The following is a 19,710-nucleotide window of genomic DNA, read 5'->3' as shown; positions in this document are numbered from 1 at the left end:
GAGAAGGGTGAAGCCTGCAACACTGTGCAAGTGTATGGCTGGGCAGAGCGCACTTCCAATGTCACTGCTGCCATGAAGCAATGCTGGCAGGTCCTGCTTTTCCATCCCACTCAGCTGCTCTCCCATCAATAAAAGTATCATTCCATACAGCTGTTAACATTTTGCACATCATCTATCAGGTTAAGGGGCACAGTTTTCAAAGACAACAGCAACATCCACTGCAGCCAGCCATGCCAGAGAATAGCAGACAGAATAGATTGACACCTTCTTGAAAAGGAGCAACCTGCACAGGCAATGGATGGATAGAGCAAGGACACAACGCCAGAGCTGGCTGAACTAAATATATTGAAAGGAAAACATGGATTAAATATGCTCCGAGCTGAAGAAAGAAAACAGACAAACAAACTTTTACAGCATTGTGACTAACTAATGTGAGAAATTCCTGAGACCTACGACATAACACAGAACAGTGCCACATTTGTAAGCCAAGCTTCAATCTTACTCACTAGTGAGCAGCAGCAGTCAGGATTTGATCCCAAAACCTTGACCTCAGCAGGTGAATGTCATAGCCACTGATGAACAGTGATCTTTATCCCAGAGCATATTTAGAGTGAGTATTCCTCCTAATATACCCCTCAGTTGTGCGTCAGCCCTGGTGCAGTGTCCAGCTTCTTTCATCCATCAATCTGTGCAAACTATTCCTACTAAAGATGCCAAACCAGCTAGCAGCTAGGATTAGCCATTACCATGCACCCCTGGTCATTCAACTGACAGGTGGTCCCTGCAGCAGAATCTTCGCATAGCCACAGGCGAAGAAACAAGCTCCGTCATTAATCAATGCTGCAAAGCAGCCTAAGGGCACGTGATCTGCACCACAGCCCTTTTCCTGACATCTTTGATGAGGACAGAGCACTCACTGTGGCGGCCTGCTGGTCAGTGAATCGCCTTGCCAACCGCAGACGGTGATACAGCTCCCCCTGCGGAGCGTACTCCAATATGAGGTAGACGCGGGTCTCGTCGTGGAACCAGTTGTAGAGACACAGGATGTTTGGGTGTCTGCGAGGACAGGCATAAAGTGGCCACTGAGCAATTGCACCCGCCCAGTCTGTACCAGTGGTCCCTAACAAAGTACACGGTATGGTCTGTGTTAGCCTGCATTGAAAGGCTCACATTACAGTGTTGTACATGTAAATTGGAACTCTTAAGAATACAGATTTAAACAATTCTATGTACCCCTTTTGTCAAAAGTAACTGAGCAACAGATTTTTACTTCTCAATTGCTGTATAGCGGAGCCTTTACAGTACCCCTAAAGACCGGAAATTGTCCAAATATGAGGAGAAGGGTTCGCCTTACTTTACACAGATTCAGAGCTTAATGGCTGCCATAAGTTCTTCGCTACATGGCTAAGAAACAAACTACCGCTGCCCGGTTATTTTTTGGCAAAGATGGTACATTTGTAAGTGCTCAAAAACAAGCCCCCAGAAGATACACAAGAGAAAGAAAAAACAGAAAGGGATGTTTAAAAGGTAGACAAGGTATGCCAAGAAATCATTTTCTCAGTCCTCAACTAAAAAACCGTACACACTCAATTCGTCCGCATAACAGGCTCGCTATAACTGCATCTGCTTTCCTAAACCCCAAATACAATAAAAAAAAAGGAATAATAATGGCTGCATTGGCATCTCAGCAAAATAAGTAAATGCAAGATATCCTCCAGACTTTCACAACTGTCACACACTAACATGGTCCCATGCAGTTCTCACCGTACACAGAAAGTGCAGTATTCACATGATAGTGCATATGGTTTCCGGTTCCATTCTCATGCATGTACTATTCTGAGCACTACGTCAAAATTCTTAAGCCCATTTCCAGTACAGTTTGTTTTAAGTTCTAATCTATACATCTTCCAAGGTAACTGCAAAATGCTCACCTCAAATAAGAATAAATTCAACAGTAATTATTCGCTTCATCTTTAACCAGCGGAGAAAACAATTCCTCCACCAAGGAGTGCACCACATTTCTCAGAATTAAGGCAGCCACCAGTTCTTACTTCACAATTTTTTCTTTGCCTTGACAGCATGTGCATTCTGTATACCTTAAAAAAAAAAAAGGCTGCCATTGCAGTGCTTTCGAAGCATCTGTAATAGCAAGTGGACAGCTGCATCAAGCAGGTTGCTCACCAGAGGTACTAAAAGGGCAGCTGAACCATTTTCTTGAGGATTCGAGCTTCAGTTCAAACGTATGCAGATTGGAGGTAATTAATTAGCATACCATGTTTGTTTTGCACTAGCACTTTAAACAGTGATGCAACCATCAATTGCGGCTGCAGAAACTTTCATGCATCCCTGCATGGCACAGTGTGAGGTTCAGTTCGGCAGCAGCGGATGACAGAAGGTGTATTACGAACTCATCAGCTTGCGCTGGCGGCAGTGCAACCAGAACTGGCAGCACTGGTGTGGCAGCGCATATATGCATCAACATTCCTGGAGGAAAGAAAACTCAGGAGAGGCCCCCGCTATCCTAAAGCACCTCTGTTGTCGCTGGTGTAAAACGCCATGGAGGGGCTTTACACTATCCAAGCTGCACGCCAAAAAGTGTGCCGGAAGTTACACGCTTTCACAAGGACTACTTAAAGTCTTTGGTGACGGCGCGACGATGTAGTCTGCTGCAATACCTGCTGCGCATGCGCAAGCGCGCTGAGACGACGGCCAAGTATAGGAGGGAAGCAGGAGGCAGCCACCTTCAAACAAAGTCATGTAACTGCCTCTCCTGAGTTCTTTCCTTCCTTCATGTACCATATAAGCGCGTGTAAGGGCCGCACTTTTTTTTCCACATTCAAGGGGCAATTTTTGGGGTGCAAAAAAAATTTTTTTTCAAGTAAAAACATGCCAATCGGAGAATGAGCGGCATTTATTCTATGTTGAATCATCATTCGCGGAGTCTTCTGACTCTGGTGCTGTGCTTTGCAGGCTCATCCCACAAGAAGTTGCAAAGCATGTCCATTGTTAACGCGTAGTCGTTGTTCCTCACTTCCATCACAAAGCAGAGCACCTCTTCTTCCAGTTCAGGAAATTTGCATGGCTTGCCTCGGAAAGCGTGCTTTGCAGCTTGTGTTCCTCAATACACCCTTTTTAGTTGCGCCATTGTCGGACAGACTTCTCGGCCACGTTGAATTTCCTTCCTGCCGCACACTTGCCGCGTTCGAGAGCAAACTCCTAGCCGTGTAGCTACTAAGGTGTTTGCCCATTGTGCTAAGGTTGCAACGCTCGGCAGCAGCATACAAAAGCCACAACCATGACTCCCATGCCTTTGACGGGCACAAAAAATTCGGCTGTGGTTCAACTCTGCTGAACCTGGTTAGTTGGAGTGAAAGGTTGGTTATGCTTGGTTAGACATGGTTTCTGTCGTGTAATTTACATGCTCATTAATAAATTATTCATGAACTCCTCAGAGCATAACTAGAAGATACGTTTCTAAGACATCTGTGCATTCACTAGAGGCGCGCCATCTGCTGGACCATCGCCGTACACAGCGTGTTGGTGTTTCAGTGGCTGCCACATGATGGCACTATGACTGCACGCCATACCGGAAATGTGCTTCGCTACTCGCTTATTTGGGATATCTGTAATTTACGTGCTCATAATTGAAGTATTCATGCATGCCTCAGTACATATCCCAAAAATACATTTCCTAGACATCTCTGCATTCACTATATGCGACTTCACTCACTTTCAAAAGTCGAACAGGCATTCCATTTCCTCGCTGTTTTGTTTTCCTTAGAATTCCTGTACAGTCTATCCAGAAGACAGATTACAAGAGTTCTGACTGAGACATTGTTTCTTGCACCGATGTATCAGCCTTACCTCTCCATTCTAGACAATCCTGTGTTAAAGCGGGTGCAACGGATGTGTGTTGAAGCGGCCGCAGACTTTCTTTATTTAATTATTAAACTTCACAAGTCTACCTTACCTGTCAAAATGCGGCACTGTGAGAAACGGACTTTGTGCCACGGTCCGTGAACAGTCACTTGTGTCAGCAGCCAGAAACTATTGATCATTGCTTTGTGTTCTGTCGTGATGCTGTGTTTTTTGGGACATTCTTCAACAGACTGTCAAAAAGAACATTGAGATTACGCCCTATACTATAAGATTTTTGCCTACAATGGAAGGTTCTAAGGTTCGAAGTGATCTTTTAGCACTCATAGGACTGTTCAGCCAGTGGAAAAGCCACTTGACAGAACACCATGCAGAGCCAACAAGATCATCAAAGTCTCTGTTCAGAGAGCAGTGGGCTATGGTGCGGGGGGTAAATACTGCACAGGATCGACCTCCTGCCTTGCTCCCTTTCCTCAATGCATGCATGCGTCTACCGGAATTTTGATGTGGGGGCAAAGTGATAGCAGGATTCTGGTGTGATTGTGTATGACGGGCTGCGGGATGCAACCTGCTTAAGTCGAACTTGAAGCCCGTCAGGGTGGCTGTATTTCCATGCAATAAGGAAAAAAAGAAAGAACAGTCGTGGCGGAGTGGAAGCATCCCCATCTTGCATGCCGGAGGCTCAGGTTCGATTCCCACCTACACCACTGTTTTCTTCTTTTCTTTATTAACTGAGGCCGCTTCAAGGTCGTATCTAGGCCGTAACATGGCCTTCAAGGTTTGTATGCGAGAAGTGGAGCTTTCTTAAGGAAGGAAGGAAGGAAGGAATGACCGACCGACGGACCGACCTACCTACCTTCTATTTTGCTTTCAAAATCTCTAATTTGACAATCTTTTCCTCTCTAAATTCAACCCTCCCTTGACTACCTCCACACAATCTTTTCCTCTCTAAATTCACCCCTCCCTTGACTACCTCCACCAATCTTCTAACCTTCCCTTCGTCCAAGTCGGGCCTTTCTCATCCAGTCTCCTGTCCTCCCCAGAAAATCCCAGTGCTCTATGTCTGTAGCTGTTCCTTGGGAGAGTGGGGCAAAGTTCTGTGCATCTCAATACCAAGTGCTCCATGGTCTCCGTTTCCATGGGGCAAAATGGTGTGGTTTCCGTGAAGACCCCAGAAGTGGTAACACTAAAAAGTATGTCCCAACCCTAAGCAAGGCGGTACGTGTAGGCTCCCTAGACTGCAAGTACAGCATTGTACTAGGTCAACATTTTTGTTTACAGTGATTCAGAAGGCCAGGATCGCGCTGTTATTTTGCAACCGGGCAGTAAGGAACCCTTGCACGCCGTATTCTTGCACAGGTGCGGTGTGGCGCGTATTTAAAATCCTGAAAGGGTTTTTCGAAGGAGTGAAAACTACAATTCTGTTTGCCTTCATGATATTTGGACTGCTGATGATGATTAACAAGGCACACAATACTCTAAACTTGTGACAAAATGGTACATAGGAGAGGCAAATGGCCATCCCACCATTTATTTTTCACTTTGTGAGCCACCTGCAAAGCATTACCATTTGAGGACGATGTCCAGCTTGTTTTTGTTTTTTGTTCTGCAAGCACTAGAGATGTGCTGACTACCGGTCTTATGTTCTATCTGTTAGAATTTTCACATTTTCTTGAATTTAGGAACGCTATTATCTTTGCATCGAGCCTTTCTGTACCATGCTGATCTTGGCTTGTGTCTAGCCTTTACGCGCTCCTTCTTTATCTTGCCCTGGAAAAAAGTTTCCTCGGCACTCAGTCTCTTCATTAAATATTGCAAGCCGAAGGACCACTTGCTCCAAACAGAAGACAAAATCGCCAGATGGAAAGAGCTACTGTTGATTTAAGATTGCATACCTGCCTGTATTATAGGTACACTTCACTGTACGACTTACATTGAAATAGTTTCGGTACGACAAAATTAAACGAGACATTGTCCACCTCTGGCCACAGCCAAAAGTAGGTAATGCACAAGCAATTCTAAATTTGCACCAGTGAAACAGAAGCAAGAAGTGTGTGCCAGTTACTTTCACCACCAGATCGATGTGCTAAAATCTACTGGGCAGCACGTAAGCAGCCTGAACTTTGCTCCAGTGAAACCAAAGCAAAAAGTGTGAGCCAGCTGCGTCACCAAACACTAGGCGCCTTACAATTGATTTGAGCACCATGTGAGCAATCCGAAATTCGCGCCAGTAACATCGAGACAGGAAATGTGGGGCCAGTTGCTCTCGCCAACTGCAGGTGTGCTAGAATCGAATGGGCCACTGGGGTCTATGGGAGCATCCTCTCTCATTGATTCTTTCGCTAGGTATCTGCAGTAGCATATGGAAATGAGAAGCGAGGACAGACTCCAGCGGCTGGCCCAACAAGCGAGTCTGCTGTTGCTGCTATCCCAGCAGGAATGCCTCCTGTAGAAGCAGGCAAAGGCGGACGGACCAGCTGCAACTCTGGGGCTGAGCTCCTGGAAGCTCCATCAGCCGCTGACAACAATTCCACCAAATTCCTTATAAAGGAAGGCAGATTTATCAACTTTCTGGCTTGTGATGGTGGCAGCATATATAAGTGGTTGTCACAATAAAGCTCTCCTTCCTGTTCATGCCAAGTTGAGTTCTGTGCACATTACTGCAGCTGATATGGTGGTGATGTCACCAACTGGAGAGATCAGAGTTACACTGCTTCGGCCTGCATACTGCTGTGCGTTCTTGAATGCTGCCAAGCACCACAGCATGGGTTCTACCTTGACTGCTGCTTGTTTTCTTCTTTCTAGCTGTTTTACACTCATTTCTACCATTCAAAGTGGACCCAAATTTCCATTAGAAGTGTGCATAACTGATCCTCCCTGAGCGGCTCTTCTAAAGAGCAATGTTGGTCCCTCTTTCTTCCAGAAATCAATGAGAAAAAATGGTCAGTCCAGGTCTAGCCATGTGAGACAACCTTTCTATGAGTTTCCCACAAATCAGCCACTGCTTACAAAACCATTCAGTAATGTAACATGTCCAATTAAACAATGTCGTCTTACTTCCAACAAGACTTCGCAGTCTTGTGTACTGCAGTTTTCAGAGCTGTCCAAACAACATTCCTTCAGGTTGGATCAGAGTAGAACTGGAAGGCACTGATTGGGTTCCAACTGTGCCAACAAGTAATTAACAACATGCACACAAACTAGGTGAACACTGTCAAAAAGTGAGCAATGCACTGCAACACACAGAAATGTAAAAGAAAGAACTGGGAAGGAGATTGCATGCTAAACCCAAGCAGCATAAAAAATCTTCAAACAAGAGTGGAGTGCTAAAGATAAACGGGTAGTCCACTCATGCCAACATAGGCAAGAAACCAAGGAAGCTTACCTTAGATGGGATTGAATTTCGATTTCCCTCCGGAGCTGGTTCTCCATCGAATACTTGGCCAGTTTAGATTTGAACATTACCTGCGCACACAATTTTTACCAAGAATCATCCTAAACACTGCTTGCTCAACTTTTGCAGGTCACATATTTCCGACAACCAAAGCAAGACAATTATTTCACAACTTGATACTGTTAATTGAGCACTATTTGTTGACTATTGTACAAACAGCGTTGCAGCCAAACTGCAAATGACGGATGTTTAGTATGACAAAAGTGCATCAACTTAATAACAAAAAAGGGACGTTTCTGTCAATCTGTCCAGATATTTTCAATACAGCAGAGCCCATCACCTGGAAAAGCAACAGTTCAATGAAGTTTTTCTCAGCTTTTGCTTCTTGTTCAACGTGCTTAATGCGGCAGTGATTTTCGGAGCCCTAATCACTGTGCATGGTGACCCACTGGTGGGTCACCCTTAAATTTTGTTGGGTGCAGAATGACCCCCTACTGAGCTTCCGGTACAGCTGACTTATAGGAACCAAAGGTACAGTACAATAGCACCCTGGCTTGTGTTTTTTTCACAGGCTATTTCAGAAACCTGATCTTTCCTACGGTTTCAGTGCACCACTCAGTATTCGTGCTGCATAGCATGTATACACAGTGTGGCCCAACGGTGACCCACGACACAGTGAACGCGTGAATATATCCATGCAGAAAGAAATAGCCCTTGGAAATCCATTTTTTGTTCCTATTGAAATTAAATATTTTTTCCACCTAAATAATATATTAGGGCCTTACAAAAGACAATTTGTTAGTTTTCTAGTGCAAAACACTAGCGGTGATATTTGTAGGGATGTGCAAAATTTTGCACAAAGCATCATAGCTGATGGAAATAACATTGAAATGTTGCGACTTATCATGTTAACACCTGGAATTAATTTCTATTCTGAAGATGCACACATTAAGCTTTAAAGTGCCAAAAAAAAAAATGCTACTACTAGTGGCAAAATATGTCTGCACAGAAATAGTGGATGATGTGCTACATTACTCAGTTTCACGAAATATTATTTACTGTGTTACTGGCCATCCTCAGAAAGGTGCACTGTAGTGACCACAGAATGGTAAGGTTTTAAATTAGCTTTGACTTGAAGAGGGAACGGAAAGAGCTAGTGAAGAGGAAGTCCATTAATGAGTTAGCCACAAGAGGGGAAAGTGCAGGAATTCAGGATATCACTGCAGAACAGGTATTAGGCTTTAACTGAGGAAGACTACCTTGATCTTCATACAATGAACGATAATCTGACAGCCATCAATACGGAGTGCACAGTAGAAGTAGGCAGTAGGACAGTTCGACAGGATACCGGCAAGCTATCTTGGGTGACGAAAGATCTGATTAAGAACCGCCAAAGCATGAGAGCGTCTAACCCTACCGAAAGAATAGAACTGGCAGAGCTGTCGAGTTTAATAAATAAGCGCAAAGGGTTAGCCAACATAACGAAGTTTAATATGGAGAGAATCGAGCATGCTCTAAAGAATGGAGGTAGCCTAAAAGCTGTGAAGAGGAAACTAGGCATAGGTAAAAACTAGATGTATGCGTTAAGAGACAAGGAGGGCAATGTCATTAGCAATATGGATAAGATAGTTAAAGTAGCCGAAGAGTTCCACACAAATCTGTACAGTAGCCAATGTAATTACAACGTTACTGAGAGAGACAATAGCACACAGCAATGTGTCATGTCACCAGTAATGAAAGAGGAATTAAAGAAAGCCTTAGGAGCAATGCGAAGGGAAAAAGTCGCTGGTGAGGATCAGGTAACAGCATCTCTGTTGAAGGACAGAGGGGAGATTGTGCTGGAAAAACTAGCCACACTGTATATGCAATGCCTTATGACCTCGACTGTGCCAGACGCTTGGAAGAATGCAAACAGTATCTAAATTCATAAGAAAGGAGATGCCAAGGACTTGAAAAATTACAGACCGATCAGCTTACTATCCGTTGCCTACAAGGTAGTTACTGAGGTAATCGCTAAAAGAGGCAGGTCAACCTTCAACTTTAATCAACCAAATGATCAGGCAGGCTTTCGTAAAGGATATTCCACAACAGACCATATTCACACTGTCAATCAGGTGATAGAGAAATGAGCAGAATATAACCAACCTCTATATATAGCCTTCATTGATTACGAGAAAGCATTCGACTCAGTGGAAACCTCAGCAGTCATACAGGCATTGCGTGATCAGGGTGTAGAAGAGCCTTACGTCAAAATACTGGAAAACATATATAGCAGCCGCACAGCTACCATAGTCCTCCATAAAGTCAGCAATAAAATTCCAATACGGAAGGCAACAGGCAAGGAGACACGATCTCGCCAATGCTATTCACCGCCTGTTTACAGGAGGTATTCCAAGGCCTGAATTGGGAACAGTCGGGAATAAGGGTAAATGAAGAATATCTAAATAATCTGCGATTCGCTGATGACATTGCCTTGCTGAGTCTCTCAGGAGGTGAACTGCAAATCATGATCAATGAGTTAGACAGGCAGAGCAGAACGCTGGGTCTAAAAATTAACATGCAGAAAACCAAGATAATGTTTAACAGTCTAGCAAGGGAGCAGCGGTTCCCAATTGGCAGCGAGAGCCTGGAAATTGTTAAGGAGTACGTCTACTTAGGACAGGTAGTGACCGCTGATCCGGATCATGAGAGGGAAATTACTAGAAGAGTAAGAATGGGGTGGAGTGCATATGGCAGGTTCTCGCAGATCATGAGTGGCAGTTTACCAATTTCCTTCAAGAGGAAAGTGTGCAACAGGTTAATCTTACCGGTACTCACCTACGGGGCAGAAAAGTGGATGCTAACGAAAAGTGTGCAGCTTAATTTAAGAACAACACAGCGAGCCATGGAAAGAAAAATGATAGGTGTAACGTTAAGAGACTGGAAGCGGGCAGAGTGGGTGAGCGAACAAACGCGTGTTAATAACATCCTAGTTGAAATCAAGAGGAAGAAATGGGCTTGGGCAGGGCATGTACTGCGAAGGCAAGATAACCGCTGGTCCTTGAAAGCAAGTTACGACACGGATTCCAAGACAAGGTAAGCGTAGCAGAGGGCGGCAGAAGGTTAGGTGGGTGGACGAAATTAAGAAGTTTGCTGGCAAAGGGTGGATGCAGATGGCAAAGGACAGGGTTAATTGGAGAGACATGGGGGAGGCCTTTGCCCTGCAGTGGGTGCAGTCAGGCTGATGATGATGATGGTGCACAGCATTAAAAATCAGCTTATTTGTGAGACGGATGCAAAATTCGCCTAAAAAAAGAAATCTTTGAACCTCTGTTAGGTGCAACCCAATATCAAAGAAAGCTGGAGTCCGCTTTGTGTACAATTATGTACGTAGCGGGTCAAAGGGTTAATTTGTCGGAACATTCCAGCACAAACTTCCGACAATTGTCAGTCACCTCAATAAATGACTACAAAGCCCACAGTCCGCACATAATTTTTAAAAATGGTACGGTTTTAACGTAGTTAAACCAAGCAGATGTGCGAAAGCATGTGTTTAGCCTAATTGGCTCATGGTTTTGCACTACTTGGTTGTCGGCAAGTCTGGCGATGATATTACTTAGGTTAAGCTTTGATCCAGGTTAAGTTGATCTGATCTGTTCTCGCCACAGATGGAAGTTGATGAAGATGACAATGCGCAATGCACAGCGCGACAGTGTGTTGCAGTTTAACATGAGGCGTGATTGGCTGCGGCGATAACATAGTGCTCTCAAGCAGTGGCCAGTGAAACTGATCTGTTCACGCCGCCGCAGGCTCGAATTCCAGTCACATCTATAATTATTTATTTATTCAAGGTCAAGGCTTCAGCAATGAGTTGGCTTTTGCAGTTTGGTCGCGCTGCAGAGTTTTGCTCTCAAATGGCTCTAAAATACAGCAAACTCCAAATACTTTGACATTTCTTGTAGAATCTAATTTATTTATAATGTCCATTCACTTTTTCTTTTCGCACTTAAGTCTTCCTTGTAACTTTACAAACCTAGCTGGATACCTGGCCCCCTTCCTGCTCCCCCCATGTAGGTCATTTATGGAGGTAACGGATGAAGTCATACAATATAATGCCTAGAAGGCTTCTTCCTAGTGTGCCGTGCGCCAACTCCGCGTAACGGGAGATTGTGGCAGCACTTGTAATGTATACGCGTAGCTGCCACCAGGGGGAGCAAGGGCACGGGAGGGTGCCAGCCGTGCTAGTGCTGCAGCAGCTGCAGCAGGCAGTTCGAGACCTTGGTCTGGCCTTGCAAATGTGAATGCATGTTGCGGAAGTTGTAAAGGGCCTCTTTTTGCTGTTTTCATGGTGTGCGTGCAGTGTTACGCGTTTGCAGCTTCTACAACAATTGAATATGTCCAAGCCGAAGTGCCAATGCAAAGATAAGACATGTATTGGGCCGCTTTGCAGGAGTGGTTACCGTTCAAGTAAGGATCACGTTTCTCTCTCTTCACTGCGCCAAATAACATTGTGCGGCATGCACTGTGGGAGAACAACATCAAGAGAGAAGACAGAAGGCTAATGCCGAGCTGTGTCGTGTGCGAAAAGCACTTTGAGGAGAGCTGTATAGAGCGCTCCTTCTGGATCACGGTGAATGCAGTCGTGAACGAGCTTGCTCGTGAGAAACTACGTCTGAAGCCCGATGCCGTTCCGACAATATTTGATGGCTATCCAAAGCACCTTCTCCCCAAACAAGCTATGAAGAGAAAGACAAGCAATGCATGCGAACAGGAGCCTGCTGTTAAACGGCCCAAGCGGACCAAGCCGGAGGCCACCGAGCTCAACTCCGTTGTTGAAGGCGTCGGCTCTGAGAGCAAGGGGTACGCTGGCGATTCTGAAAATGCCGATATATCCATGGGGAGGAGTTGGAACTCTGACCATGAAGGACAGAGCACTGCTGAATCTCAGTGTGACACCTCTGGGCAGCAGACTCAAAGCTTTAACGACAGTCATCATCCGTTCTCCGGAATACTTGTTCCAGTGATGTGGATGCAGGTGCCTCATGTGCCGTCTGACACACTGGCCTACGCCTGTTGCGAGGCCGTAGAGAAGAATTTTACCAGCCTTTTTATCCAAAAGATAACATTTGGAAAGCCTCTGCCCGAGCGAGGATCAGTGATATCCACTGTTTACGTGAGAGGAAGAGAGCAGGAAAAGCATGTGCTTACAAATCGTAAAGAGGCTGAATTGTTGATTCACGAAGTACATAGCCTCAAAAGCCCTTTGCAAAGGATATGGTATGAAGCCTTCAGGTGGAAGTTACACCACGTATAAAGATATGTTTTTTGCAGAGAAATGTCCAGAATTCACAGAGTCTGAACGTGAATCTTGTGCTCAGTGCAAGTATCAACGAATACTGGAGAGAACCAAATATGCAGAGGACGGAAAAAAGATATGACCTACAGCAAAAAAAACAAGCGCAAGACTAGATCTCGCACTCTGTTAAGGACGCAGAAAAAACTGCCGGCTGCTCAGGCACAAGTGGCACATATGAAAGAGATGAATGAGACACTTAATCAACAATCTTTTGAGCTTAATATTAAGTCGCTGCCTATGAAGCAGCAACTGGCTGTCAAGAGCTGCTTCCTTGCTGCAAGTCAGAAATCGCAGAAGAGCATCACTTATGACAATGAGTGGATCGTTGAGTGCATTATGATGAGGATGTGAAGTTCCAAGCTCTATGAGCACCTCCACAGGGAAAATATCATGATCTTGCTGGGCCGCACCTGCCTCCAGAAATAGTGCGGCGCTTCAAAGGTGGCTTTGGCCTCAGCCCGAAAATATTTTCCGCTCTAAGCGAGAAGACGAAGACCATGGACATCTTCAGCCACCATGGAGGCCTTGTTTTGAATGAGATAAAGCTCTCAGAACATCTGAACATGAGAACAGCTGGTGAGTTGAAGTTCTCACGTAATCATGCACTTTGCCTTGTACATGTTCTCACAAAGGGTGGGTTGTTGCAATTGCTATCAATCCTCATGAATTGAAATGTTGAAGTCAAAAATATGAAATAACACATGTTCCATGCTGTCTCCTCCATAGTCTTTATTGTGGCGTTGGTGTTCCCTTGCAGCATCGGAAACTAACTAATGGATGAAGTTGATTCTATCCACATTATTTTTTATGCGACTCAGGTGACGAAGGTTTTGCAGACCTTGGCGACTACACGTCTACACAGCAGGAGGAAGTCCTGGCAGATCACGGAATGGTCGTCCTATTTCAGCCGTACAGCGGTAAGTTGTGAACTTGATAAGGCCATGGATGTAACGAGGAAGCAGATGATATTTTGTACTCTACTTTGGTTTTCGTAGGGAACTGGAAACAGATCCTTGGCATATTCGCATCAAAAGGTAATGTCAAGGCATTAACATTAGCAAAAATAATTGTGGAAAGTACTGTTCTCGCTGAACAAGCTGGACTGTAAGTTGACTCAATCCCTTGTGACGGGGCCACCTGGAACCAAAGCACGTGACGGCTTTTTGGAATACAGGGTAAGAGTTTCACTTTGAAGAATACAAATATAGATCTATGTAACGTGTTTTGTCCACAGCGTATACCTAGTTTTCATAGCTTTGACTGAGCTTGATCAATTACAGGTTCGCCGAGCGCCATCAGAAACAGTGCCAAGCATCCAGTCGACAGGAAGAGGAAATTGTTTTTATTTCACACTTTCCGCACCTTGTCAAGAACTTTAGGAATGGATTCGTAGCTAAAGGCTTCCTAACACCTTCTGGGCACGTCCACAGTGGCATAATTGAGGCAACATTTCAAGCGGACCATGACGCTGTCATGCTCAAAGCTATGCCTAGCATCACAAACGTTCACATCAGACCAAGTTGTTTCGAAAAGATGAAGGAATTTGTAACCTGCCTAGAACATGGGAGCAGCATGCAAAACCAGCAGGGGGTGGTTTTTGGCCAAAGAGCACTGCTGGTTTTAGGGTGACCCTTAAGAGCACACTGGATCTAATGCAATATTTGGCTTCAGTGGTAAGGCTCATATACCTCTCAACGTCCCGCCTGAGTCAAGATTAACTAGAAAATTTATTTGGTATAATTAGACAGTCATCTGGATACAATGATCATCCCCCAGCCTCTCAGTTTTTAATCACAGTAAATTTATCGGCTATGTATAATCTAGCTAAGTCACCACAAGGAGGAAACTGCTCGCCAGAAATGATAAATGCATTACTTAACCGGCCAGCACAGTCTGACCAGCCCAAAAAGTGCCTTGTGGACACTGTAGACGATTTCCTGGACCAAGGGAAGCTTAGCGAACTTGAAGTAATTATTCAGGCTCTTTGCTCACATGAGGATCAAGTCGGATACACCGAGAAAAGGAGCAACAGTACTTGGATGTATTATGCAGCAGGATATGTAGCATGAAAGATAAATGCTAAAAATGTGTGCCCAGATTGTGCAGAGCGCCTTTGTGCTTCCAGAAGACAAGCGGGTGCAGATGCCAATTCTTGCTTCACGGCCAATCTCGACACTGGTGGCCTTATATACACCAGCCAACTGCTGGCCCTAGCTGTGAAGCTCATGGAAGATGCTTTTACTTCCTTCTTTAGCAAACATAAACTTCATGCAGGAAGCTTTACTGACTTCGCAAAGCACCTCGAAACATTGACGCTGCCAAAGCTTGGCTGCACAGAGCATGAAAGAGCTACCTTATCACAAATAGTGAAGTTTTATGTGCTACTTAGGTTTCAGTTTTTTGTAAAAGGCACAAAGAAAGGGACACTCAGAGGCAGCAGCAGAAATTATTCAATTTACGCCACTGCCAGTGACTAGCCGCTTCGTGGAGTTGAAGTGTTGCCTTCGCGGCGTGTCCTAGGCCTGCTTTACTTATGCAAATATTAAATATCATTTCCTTTTTCTGCCAACTGTGTTTCTCATTTTTGCACATTTCGTTATTACTCCGTGTGCAAGGGAGCCACGAGCTTTGTTACGTCTGGGTGATTTCTCCCAAGAAAAGTAATTTCATTGTTGCAGATATGAGATATGCAATTGGCAGTCTAGCGTGATTGCTTCATCAATTAAAAAAAAGAACGTTTAGTAAATTGCGCGGCTAACGACTGGAATCTGCCATCCCATGTATGTGAAAGAGCAAGCAGCGCTCGAGGTGAGCTCTTTTTATCCGATAAGCGTGCAGCATGCTTCAGCAAATTTGTGTTCTTCAAGGCACTTTTGGATAGAAAACGAAAGCACAAGAAGAAACAAAATGAGAAAGTCAGCAGTTACGATTACGGCTCACGAGACAGCACGCAAGGCTCGATTAAAAACAACTACCCGCCAGCACCCTCTCGGATGGCAGCGCCCCACGCGGCAACCGTCGGCATTCATTGCTTGCGAAGCCCCTCAAGCGCTCGCGAACGACACACTAGGAAGAAACCTTCTAGGCACTATACATACAATTAGCGAAAACGAAACAACACAAAATGCACATTTGATTACAAGTTGTGGCCCGCTTACACACTTGCTAAAGAACACTTCATGTGAAACACATGAACGTGGCAGCTTATTATAGCAGCTGCAGAAGCCACGAAAAGAAAGACAAATTTTAATAATACATCACGTGACTTTACTAGAAGTATTATGTTTCTGGTGCAGCGCTTGCACCAATTATCCCCTGAACACTGCAGATACATTCATGTACCATCAAACAAAGAGGCAGGCATGACGAATAATCGACAACATAACCAGTACCGTTTTTATGCAGTTCTCCAGTCCCATAGTAGTTTTTGTTAATTCTTTAGTTTTTTTCGAGAATGGTTTTAACAAGCCATAGAGTGCTGAATTTCATGTGTTTTGGCCCTACCATTCATGCTAGCAATTTTGACGGTTGAACCCACCGTGGCTCAAACTTTGAAGTTAAGATAAACACAAGACATTAAATGCTTTGGCCAGCAAAAAATACCACAGGACTGCTTAGTATGTTGCAATGTTGAATACCACATCACTGCATAGAATTATTCAGTACTTATTCTACACACCCACCTTGAGTGCAACCACAAATTTCGTCTTTTTTTCCCGGGCAAGGTAAACACTACCATACTGGCCCTTCCCCAGTGGTCGGCCTATCTCAAAATCTTGGAGGCACCAGGTTTTCACTTCACTGCAATTTTAAAATGAGAGAAAGAATATGGTGTTGCTATGCAGATGAGTACACACGAAAAGAAGAAAAAATTTATAATAATGCTCAAGAGGAATATGCCGAACCCACAGCGTTGCAAGACTATGTACTTACAGTACATCAGTCTCTATCACCGCCCAGATTAAACTGAAGAACAGTGCATGAACCTCTGTTTTCTCCTCGAACCGAACCGTCATGAGCCAGCTGCTGCTATGCTATCTCAACAAATTCCCTTTCCTCATCTCAATCACCATCAGACTCAATGCCAGCCCCAGTAACATCTCCTTTTCCTTTGAGATCACCACTTATGCGGCCTGCACATCCCTTTCCTAATGTCATTTGCATTTCGAGGCGGTCCAGGGCACAACACAGTGTATGTCTTGCACTCGCAAATGCAGGGTACTCACAGAGAAGATTAACAGAGCAAAACATCCATTAACAGAGCAAAAGGTCCTCGGTCCGTGGCCACAGCAGTCGACTGCCCTCAAGGCATACAATTGGCCCTCTTTGCCTACTTGAGACCGACTGGATTGAGTGACAAATTGTGACAGCTTTGTGGGTGTGTGTGTGTGTTATGCCTTTTTCCCTTCTCTCTTCCTCCTTTTAGTCCCCTAATCCCTCTTCCCCAGTGCAGAGTAGCCAACCGGAAGCCCTTTCTGGTTAACATCCCTGCCTTTCCCTCCTCCTCTTTATCTATCTATCTATCATTTGCATTTGCGGCCAGCACATGTCATAACTCATATTTTTAAATTGATGCGTACTGCGTAGGGGAATGTGAATGGTGCTTTTTTGAAACTGAATCAGCTACAAATAGAGTAGCTTCACAACCAAATTGAATACGAATACTGTAACTAAACACCGAACGGAATAGGAATCAACTATTTTTGTGACTGCTTGCTACTTATGTGAGGATTTGCACAAAATGATTAATCATATGAAAAAGCGAAGGATTAGCGAGGGTGCTGAAGCTATAATTATAGCTGTCAAAATGTGCAACACTGATTTCCACCGGCGTTGAACGCAATGCAAAGTCAGCACTTTAAACTTATGATTGCCATGTCGTATGTACAGGAAAATGAACTTTTGCTACTGATGACAACAGCGAATAAGCTAGCATCACATCTCGGTATATGAGAGGGGCGATAGCCCTAAAAGTCATGGCCTCTAAGAATGGGCATCAAGGTAGAGTTTGGCAAACCTTCTAGAGGCATCGTCCGTGCATCGTCTGCATCGTCCAATCTTGGAGGCCATGTGTGAGTATAACAAACACTCTAGCACGAACAGACCGTGTCGCGATGATGGACACTCCATCCCATGCAGACCGATCGCAGCAGCATACTGTGCAGAGTCGGAGTGGGCCGTTTTAGAAGCAGTCGCCCAAGAAAACTACAGTGTTCCATATTCGAACTTCGCACTAATTATTCGAAAACTATTTGAGCATTTCAGAACATATTCGAATCGTTTCGAATCATTTTGAACACACATTATTTCGTTTGTTCAGCAAATCCCTATTAGAATTAGTTTCTAATATTCGCATACCCTTAATCGATAGTTGCACTGTCCATATGGAATGATCGTATCAGTTACCTTCCAAGTTTCAGCTCCTAAGTGAGCACTGGCAGGAGGTATCAGATACAGAGTATTTTTTTTTAAGTACCTGAAGTTTGTCAAGCACTTTCACCGTATAACAGCACATGATGTAGGCCTTTACAGGTGCACTGCTCCACTACTTTCATGTACTTCACCACCTGCCATAAGCTGCTGTTCCTTCTCACAAGACTATGAAAGATTGATTACTTTACTTCATGCTAATCACTGAGATAGCCTGTTCGTCATAAGCATATTAGAGGTTGCTGAGGTATAGGTATTGATTTTTTGGTTAACAATATATTTCACATAAAGTGCGTAGAAAGACTCCGTGGTAGTCCGCACTAAACCTAGCTGAGATGTAACCTCTGAAATCTAACTCTCTGAATGCTACTATTAGACATGAACTGATTCTCACTCCCTATGGCTGCCTTAATTGATACCCTTTCTGATTGGTAAAGGGTACCACACAATGGGCAGAGACAGTAGGGAATGGTACCAGTACTGGTGGCAATGTTCCCTTCTGTGTTTGTGGTTCTGTGCTGTGATTAAGGATGAACAAGTTTCCAAATGTCAGCTTTGCTGAACTCCAGTGCATCTACTTATGGGAAAATGTGGTCACAGTTATATGCCATAATGAGACAACAAGCTGAAGATGCCGAAGACTGCAGAAAAAGCGAAGCATCATAAAAGAAATATATGGAGCTCACAATGTGCACGACACTTGAAAACAAAGAAAAAACTGCAAACTCCCAGTCATAAAACACCCATAGCTCAGACCTTCCGCAGACATAGTTGGCTAAAGTGAAATTGAGCTGGTATCAACGGGCTTCCAGTTTGGTACCAATCAGTCTGTTTGGTTCCTGTCAGTTATTCCATGTGTTTAAGGAAATTCACTTGTGACCGAGCTAGCATGGCCTCACGTGTCGACAGGCGCTTCTGGGTTAGTGGTGGGCGACGTCCCTGAGGGCGGCGCCTCCTCTACCATGTCGCCTGCCCTCCTTCGGTAGGATCGAGAGTCCTGCAAATATGGGCAAATTCGAACGTGACAACTAGAAAAGGAAGGGAACTCCGACGCTACAAAACTCGCACGCGCAGAGCATCCAGCGACGCACGCAGGGGCGGAAATACGAATACGAAGTACAGGTTCGCAAGTAATTCGTATTTCTTCGCGTCATGCTGACGCAGCAGTTATGCAGTGCGCATTACAGCGCACGAGTACGTACCGATCGATATATATGCTATCGCGCAGGCCACTCGAGCACTGACAGCAGTTCTCTGCTTAGAATAACGGCAGTCTGAAATCAAGAAAGTCGCACAAGAACGACAAGCGACGAAATCAGTGAGCTGAAAAACGTCGTCGTATGGGCGTAGTACTTACACGAGTCGCAGGCCAGTCACTGCGAACGAGGTAACTGAGAGTAGACGCGTAGCATCGGGCTCCGCTGAGCAGCGACCACCGTTACCCGCCAAGTCGGTTTGAATAGATTCAAATAAGTGCCCAACCTCGTGACGTTTGGCGGAATAAAGACACTACCGATGCCGCTGATGCGTGCTTGAGACGAAAGCACGAGGACGGTTGCGTGGCAGGGCGCCGTTTTTGAAGGAAGACGAAGCAAAAAAAGCATCGGTAAACTAGCAGGTTCCCGCTTCCAAACACGAACACTTCGCAAAGTATGCCTTCCATTAAGCTACAGCT

At 44.7% G+C, this 19,710-nt stretch overlaps 1 protein-coding gene and 1 long non-coding RNA gene across 4 annotated transcripts in view; one reads left to right on the top strand and one right to left on the bottom strand.

Moving 5' to 3' along the window:
• The window catches only part of LOC144099339 (aurora kinase A-B-like), a 34,104-nt gene extending 14,416 nt beyond the window's left edge, over window positions 1-19,688 (bottom strand). Inside the window, exons 1-5 of one of the 3 annotated variants that reach the window (XM_077632563.1) lie at window positions 19,393-19,688; window positions 18,935-19,032; window positions 16,289-16,406; window positions 7,262-7,341; window positions 918-1,056 (exon numbers count right to left, since the gene is read on the bottom strand). In XM_077632563.1, coding sequence (XP_077488689.1) covers window positions 918-1,056; window positions 7,262-7,341; window positions 16,289-16,406; window positions 18,935-18,999 — 402 coding nt within the window. In that variant the 5' untranslated portion in view covers window positions 19,000-19,032; window positions 19,393-19,688. Of the gene's footprint in view, window positions 1-917; window positions 1,057-7,261; window positions 7,342-10,087; window positions 10,308-16,288; window positions 16,407-18,934; window positions 19,033-19,392 lie in introns of those variants that run through there. The other 2 variants (XM_077632565.1, XM_077632564.1) reach the window with 2 other exon arrangements.
• On the top strand, window positions 13,045-15,225 carry LOC144097246 (uncharacterized). Its single transcript, XR_013306963.1, has 4 exons — window positions 13,045-13,181; window positions 13,424-13,522; window positions 13,601-13,780; window positions 13,886-15,225. It is a non-coding gene; the product is annotated as an uncharacterized LOC144097246 (long non-coding RNA).
• Window positions 19,689-19,710: the final 22 nt, after the last annotated feature.

This window comes from Amblyomma americanum, chromosome 7 (assembly GCF_052857255.1).
Source record: "Amblyomma americanum isolate KBUSLIRL-KWMA chromosome 7, ASM5285725v1, whole genome shotgun sequence".
Lineage (NCBI taxonomy): Eukaryota > Metazoa > Arthropoda > Arachnida > Ixodida > Ixodidae > Amblyomma > Amblyomma americanum.
Note: the sequence above shows the minus strand (reverse complement) of the source record. Positions and strands in the feature narration are given on the sequence as shown.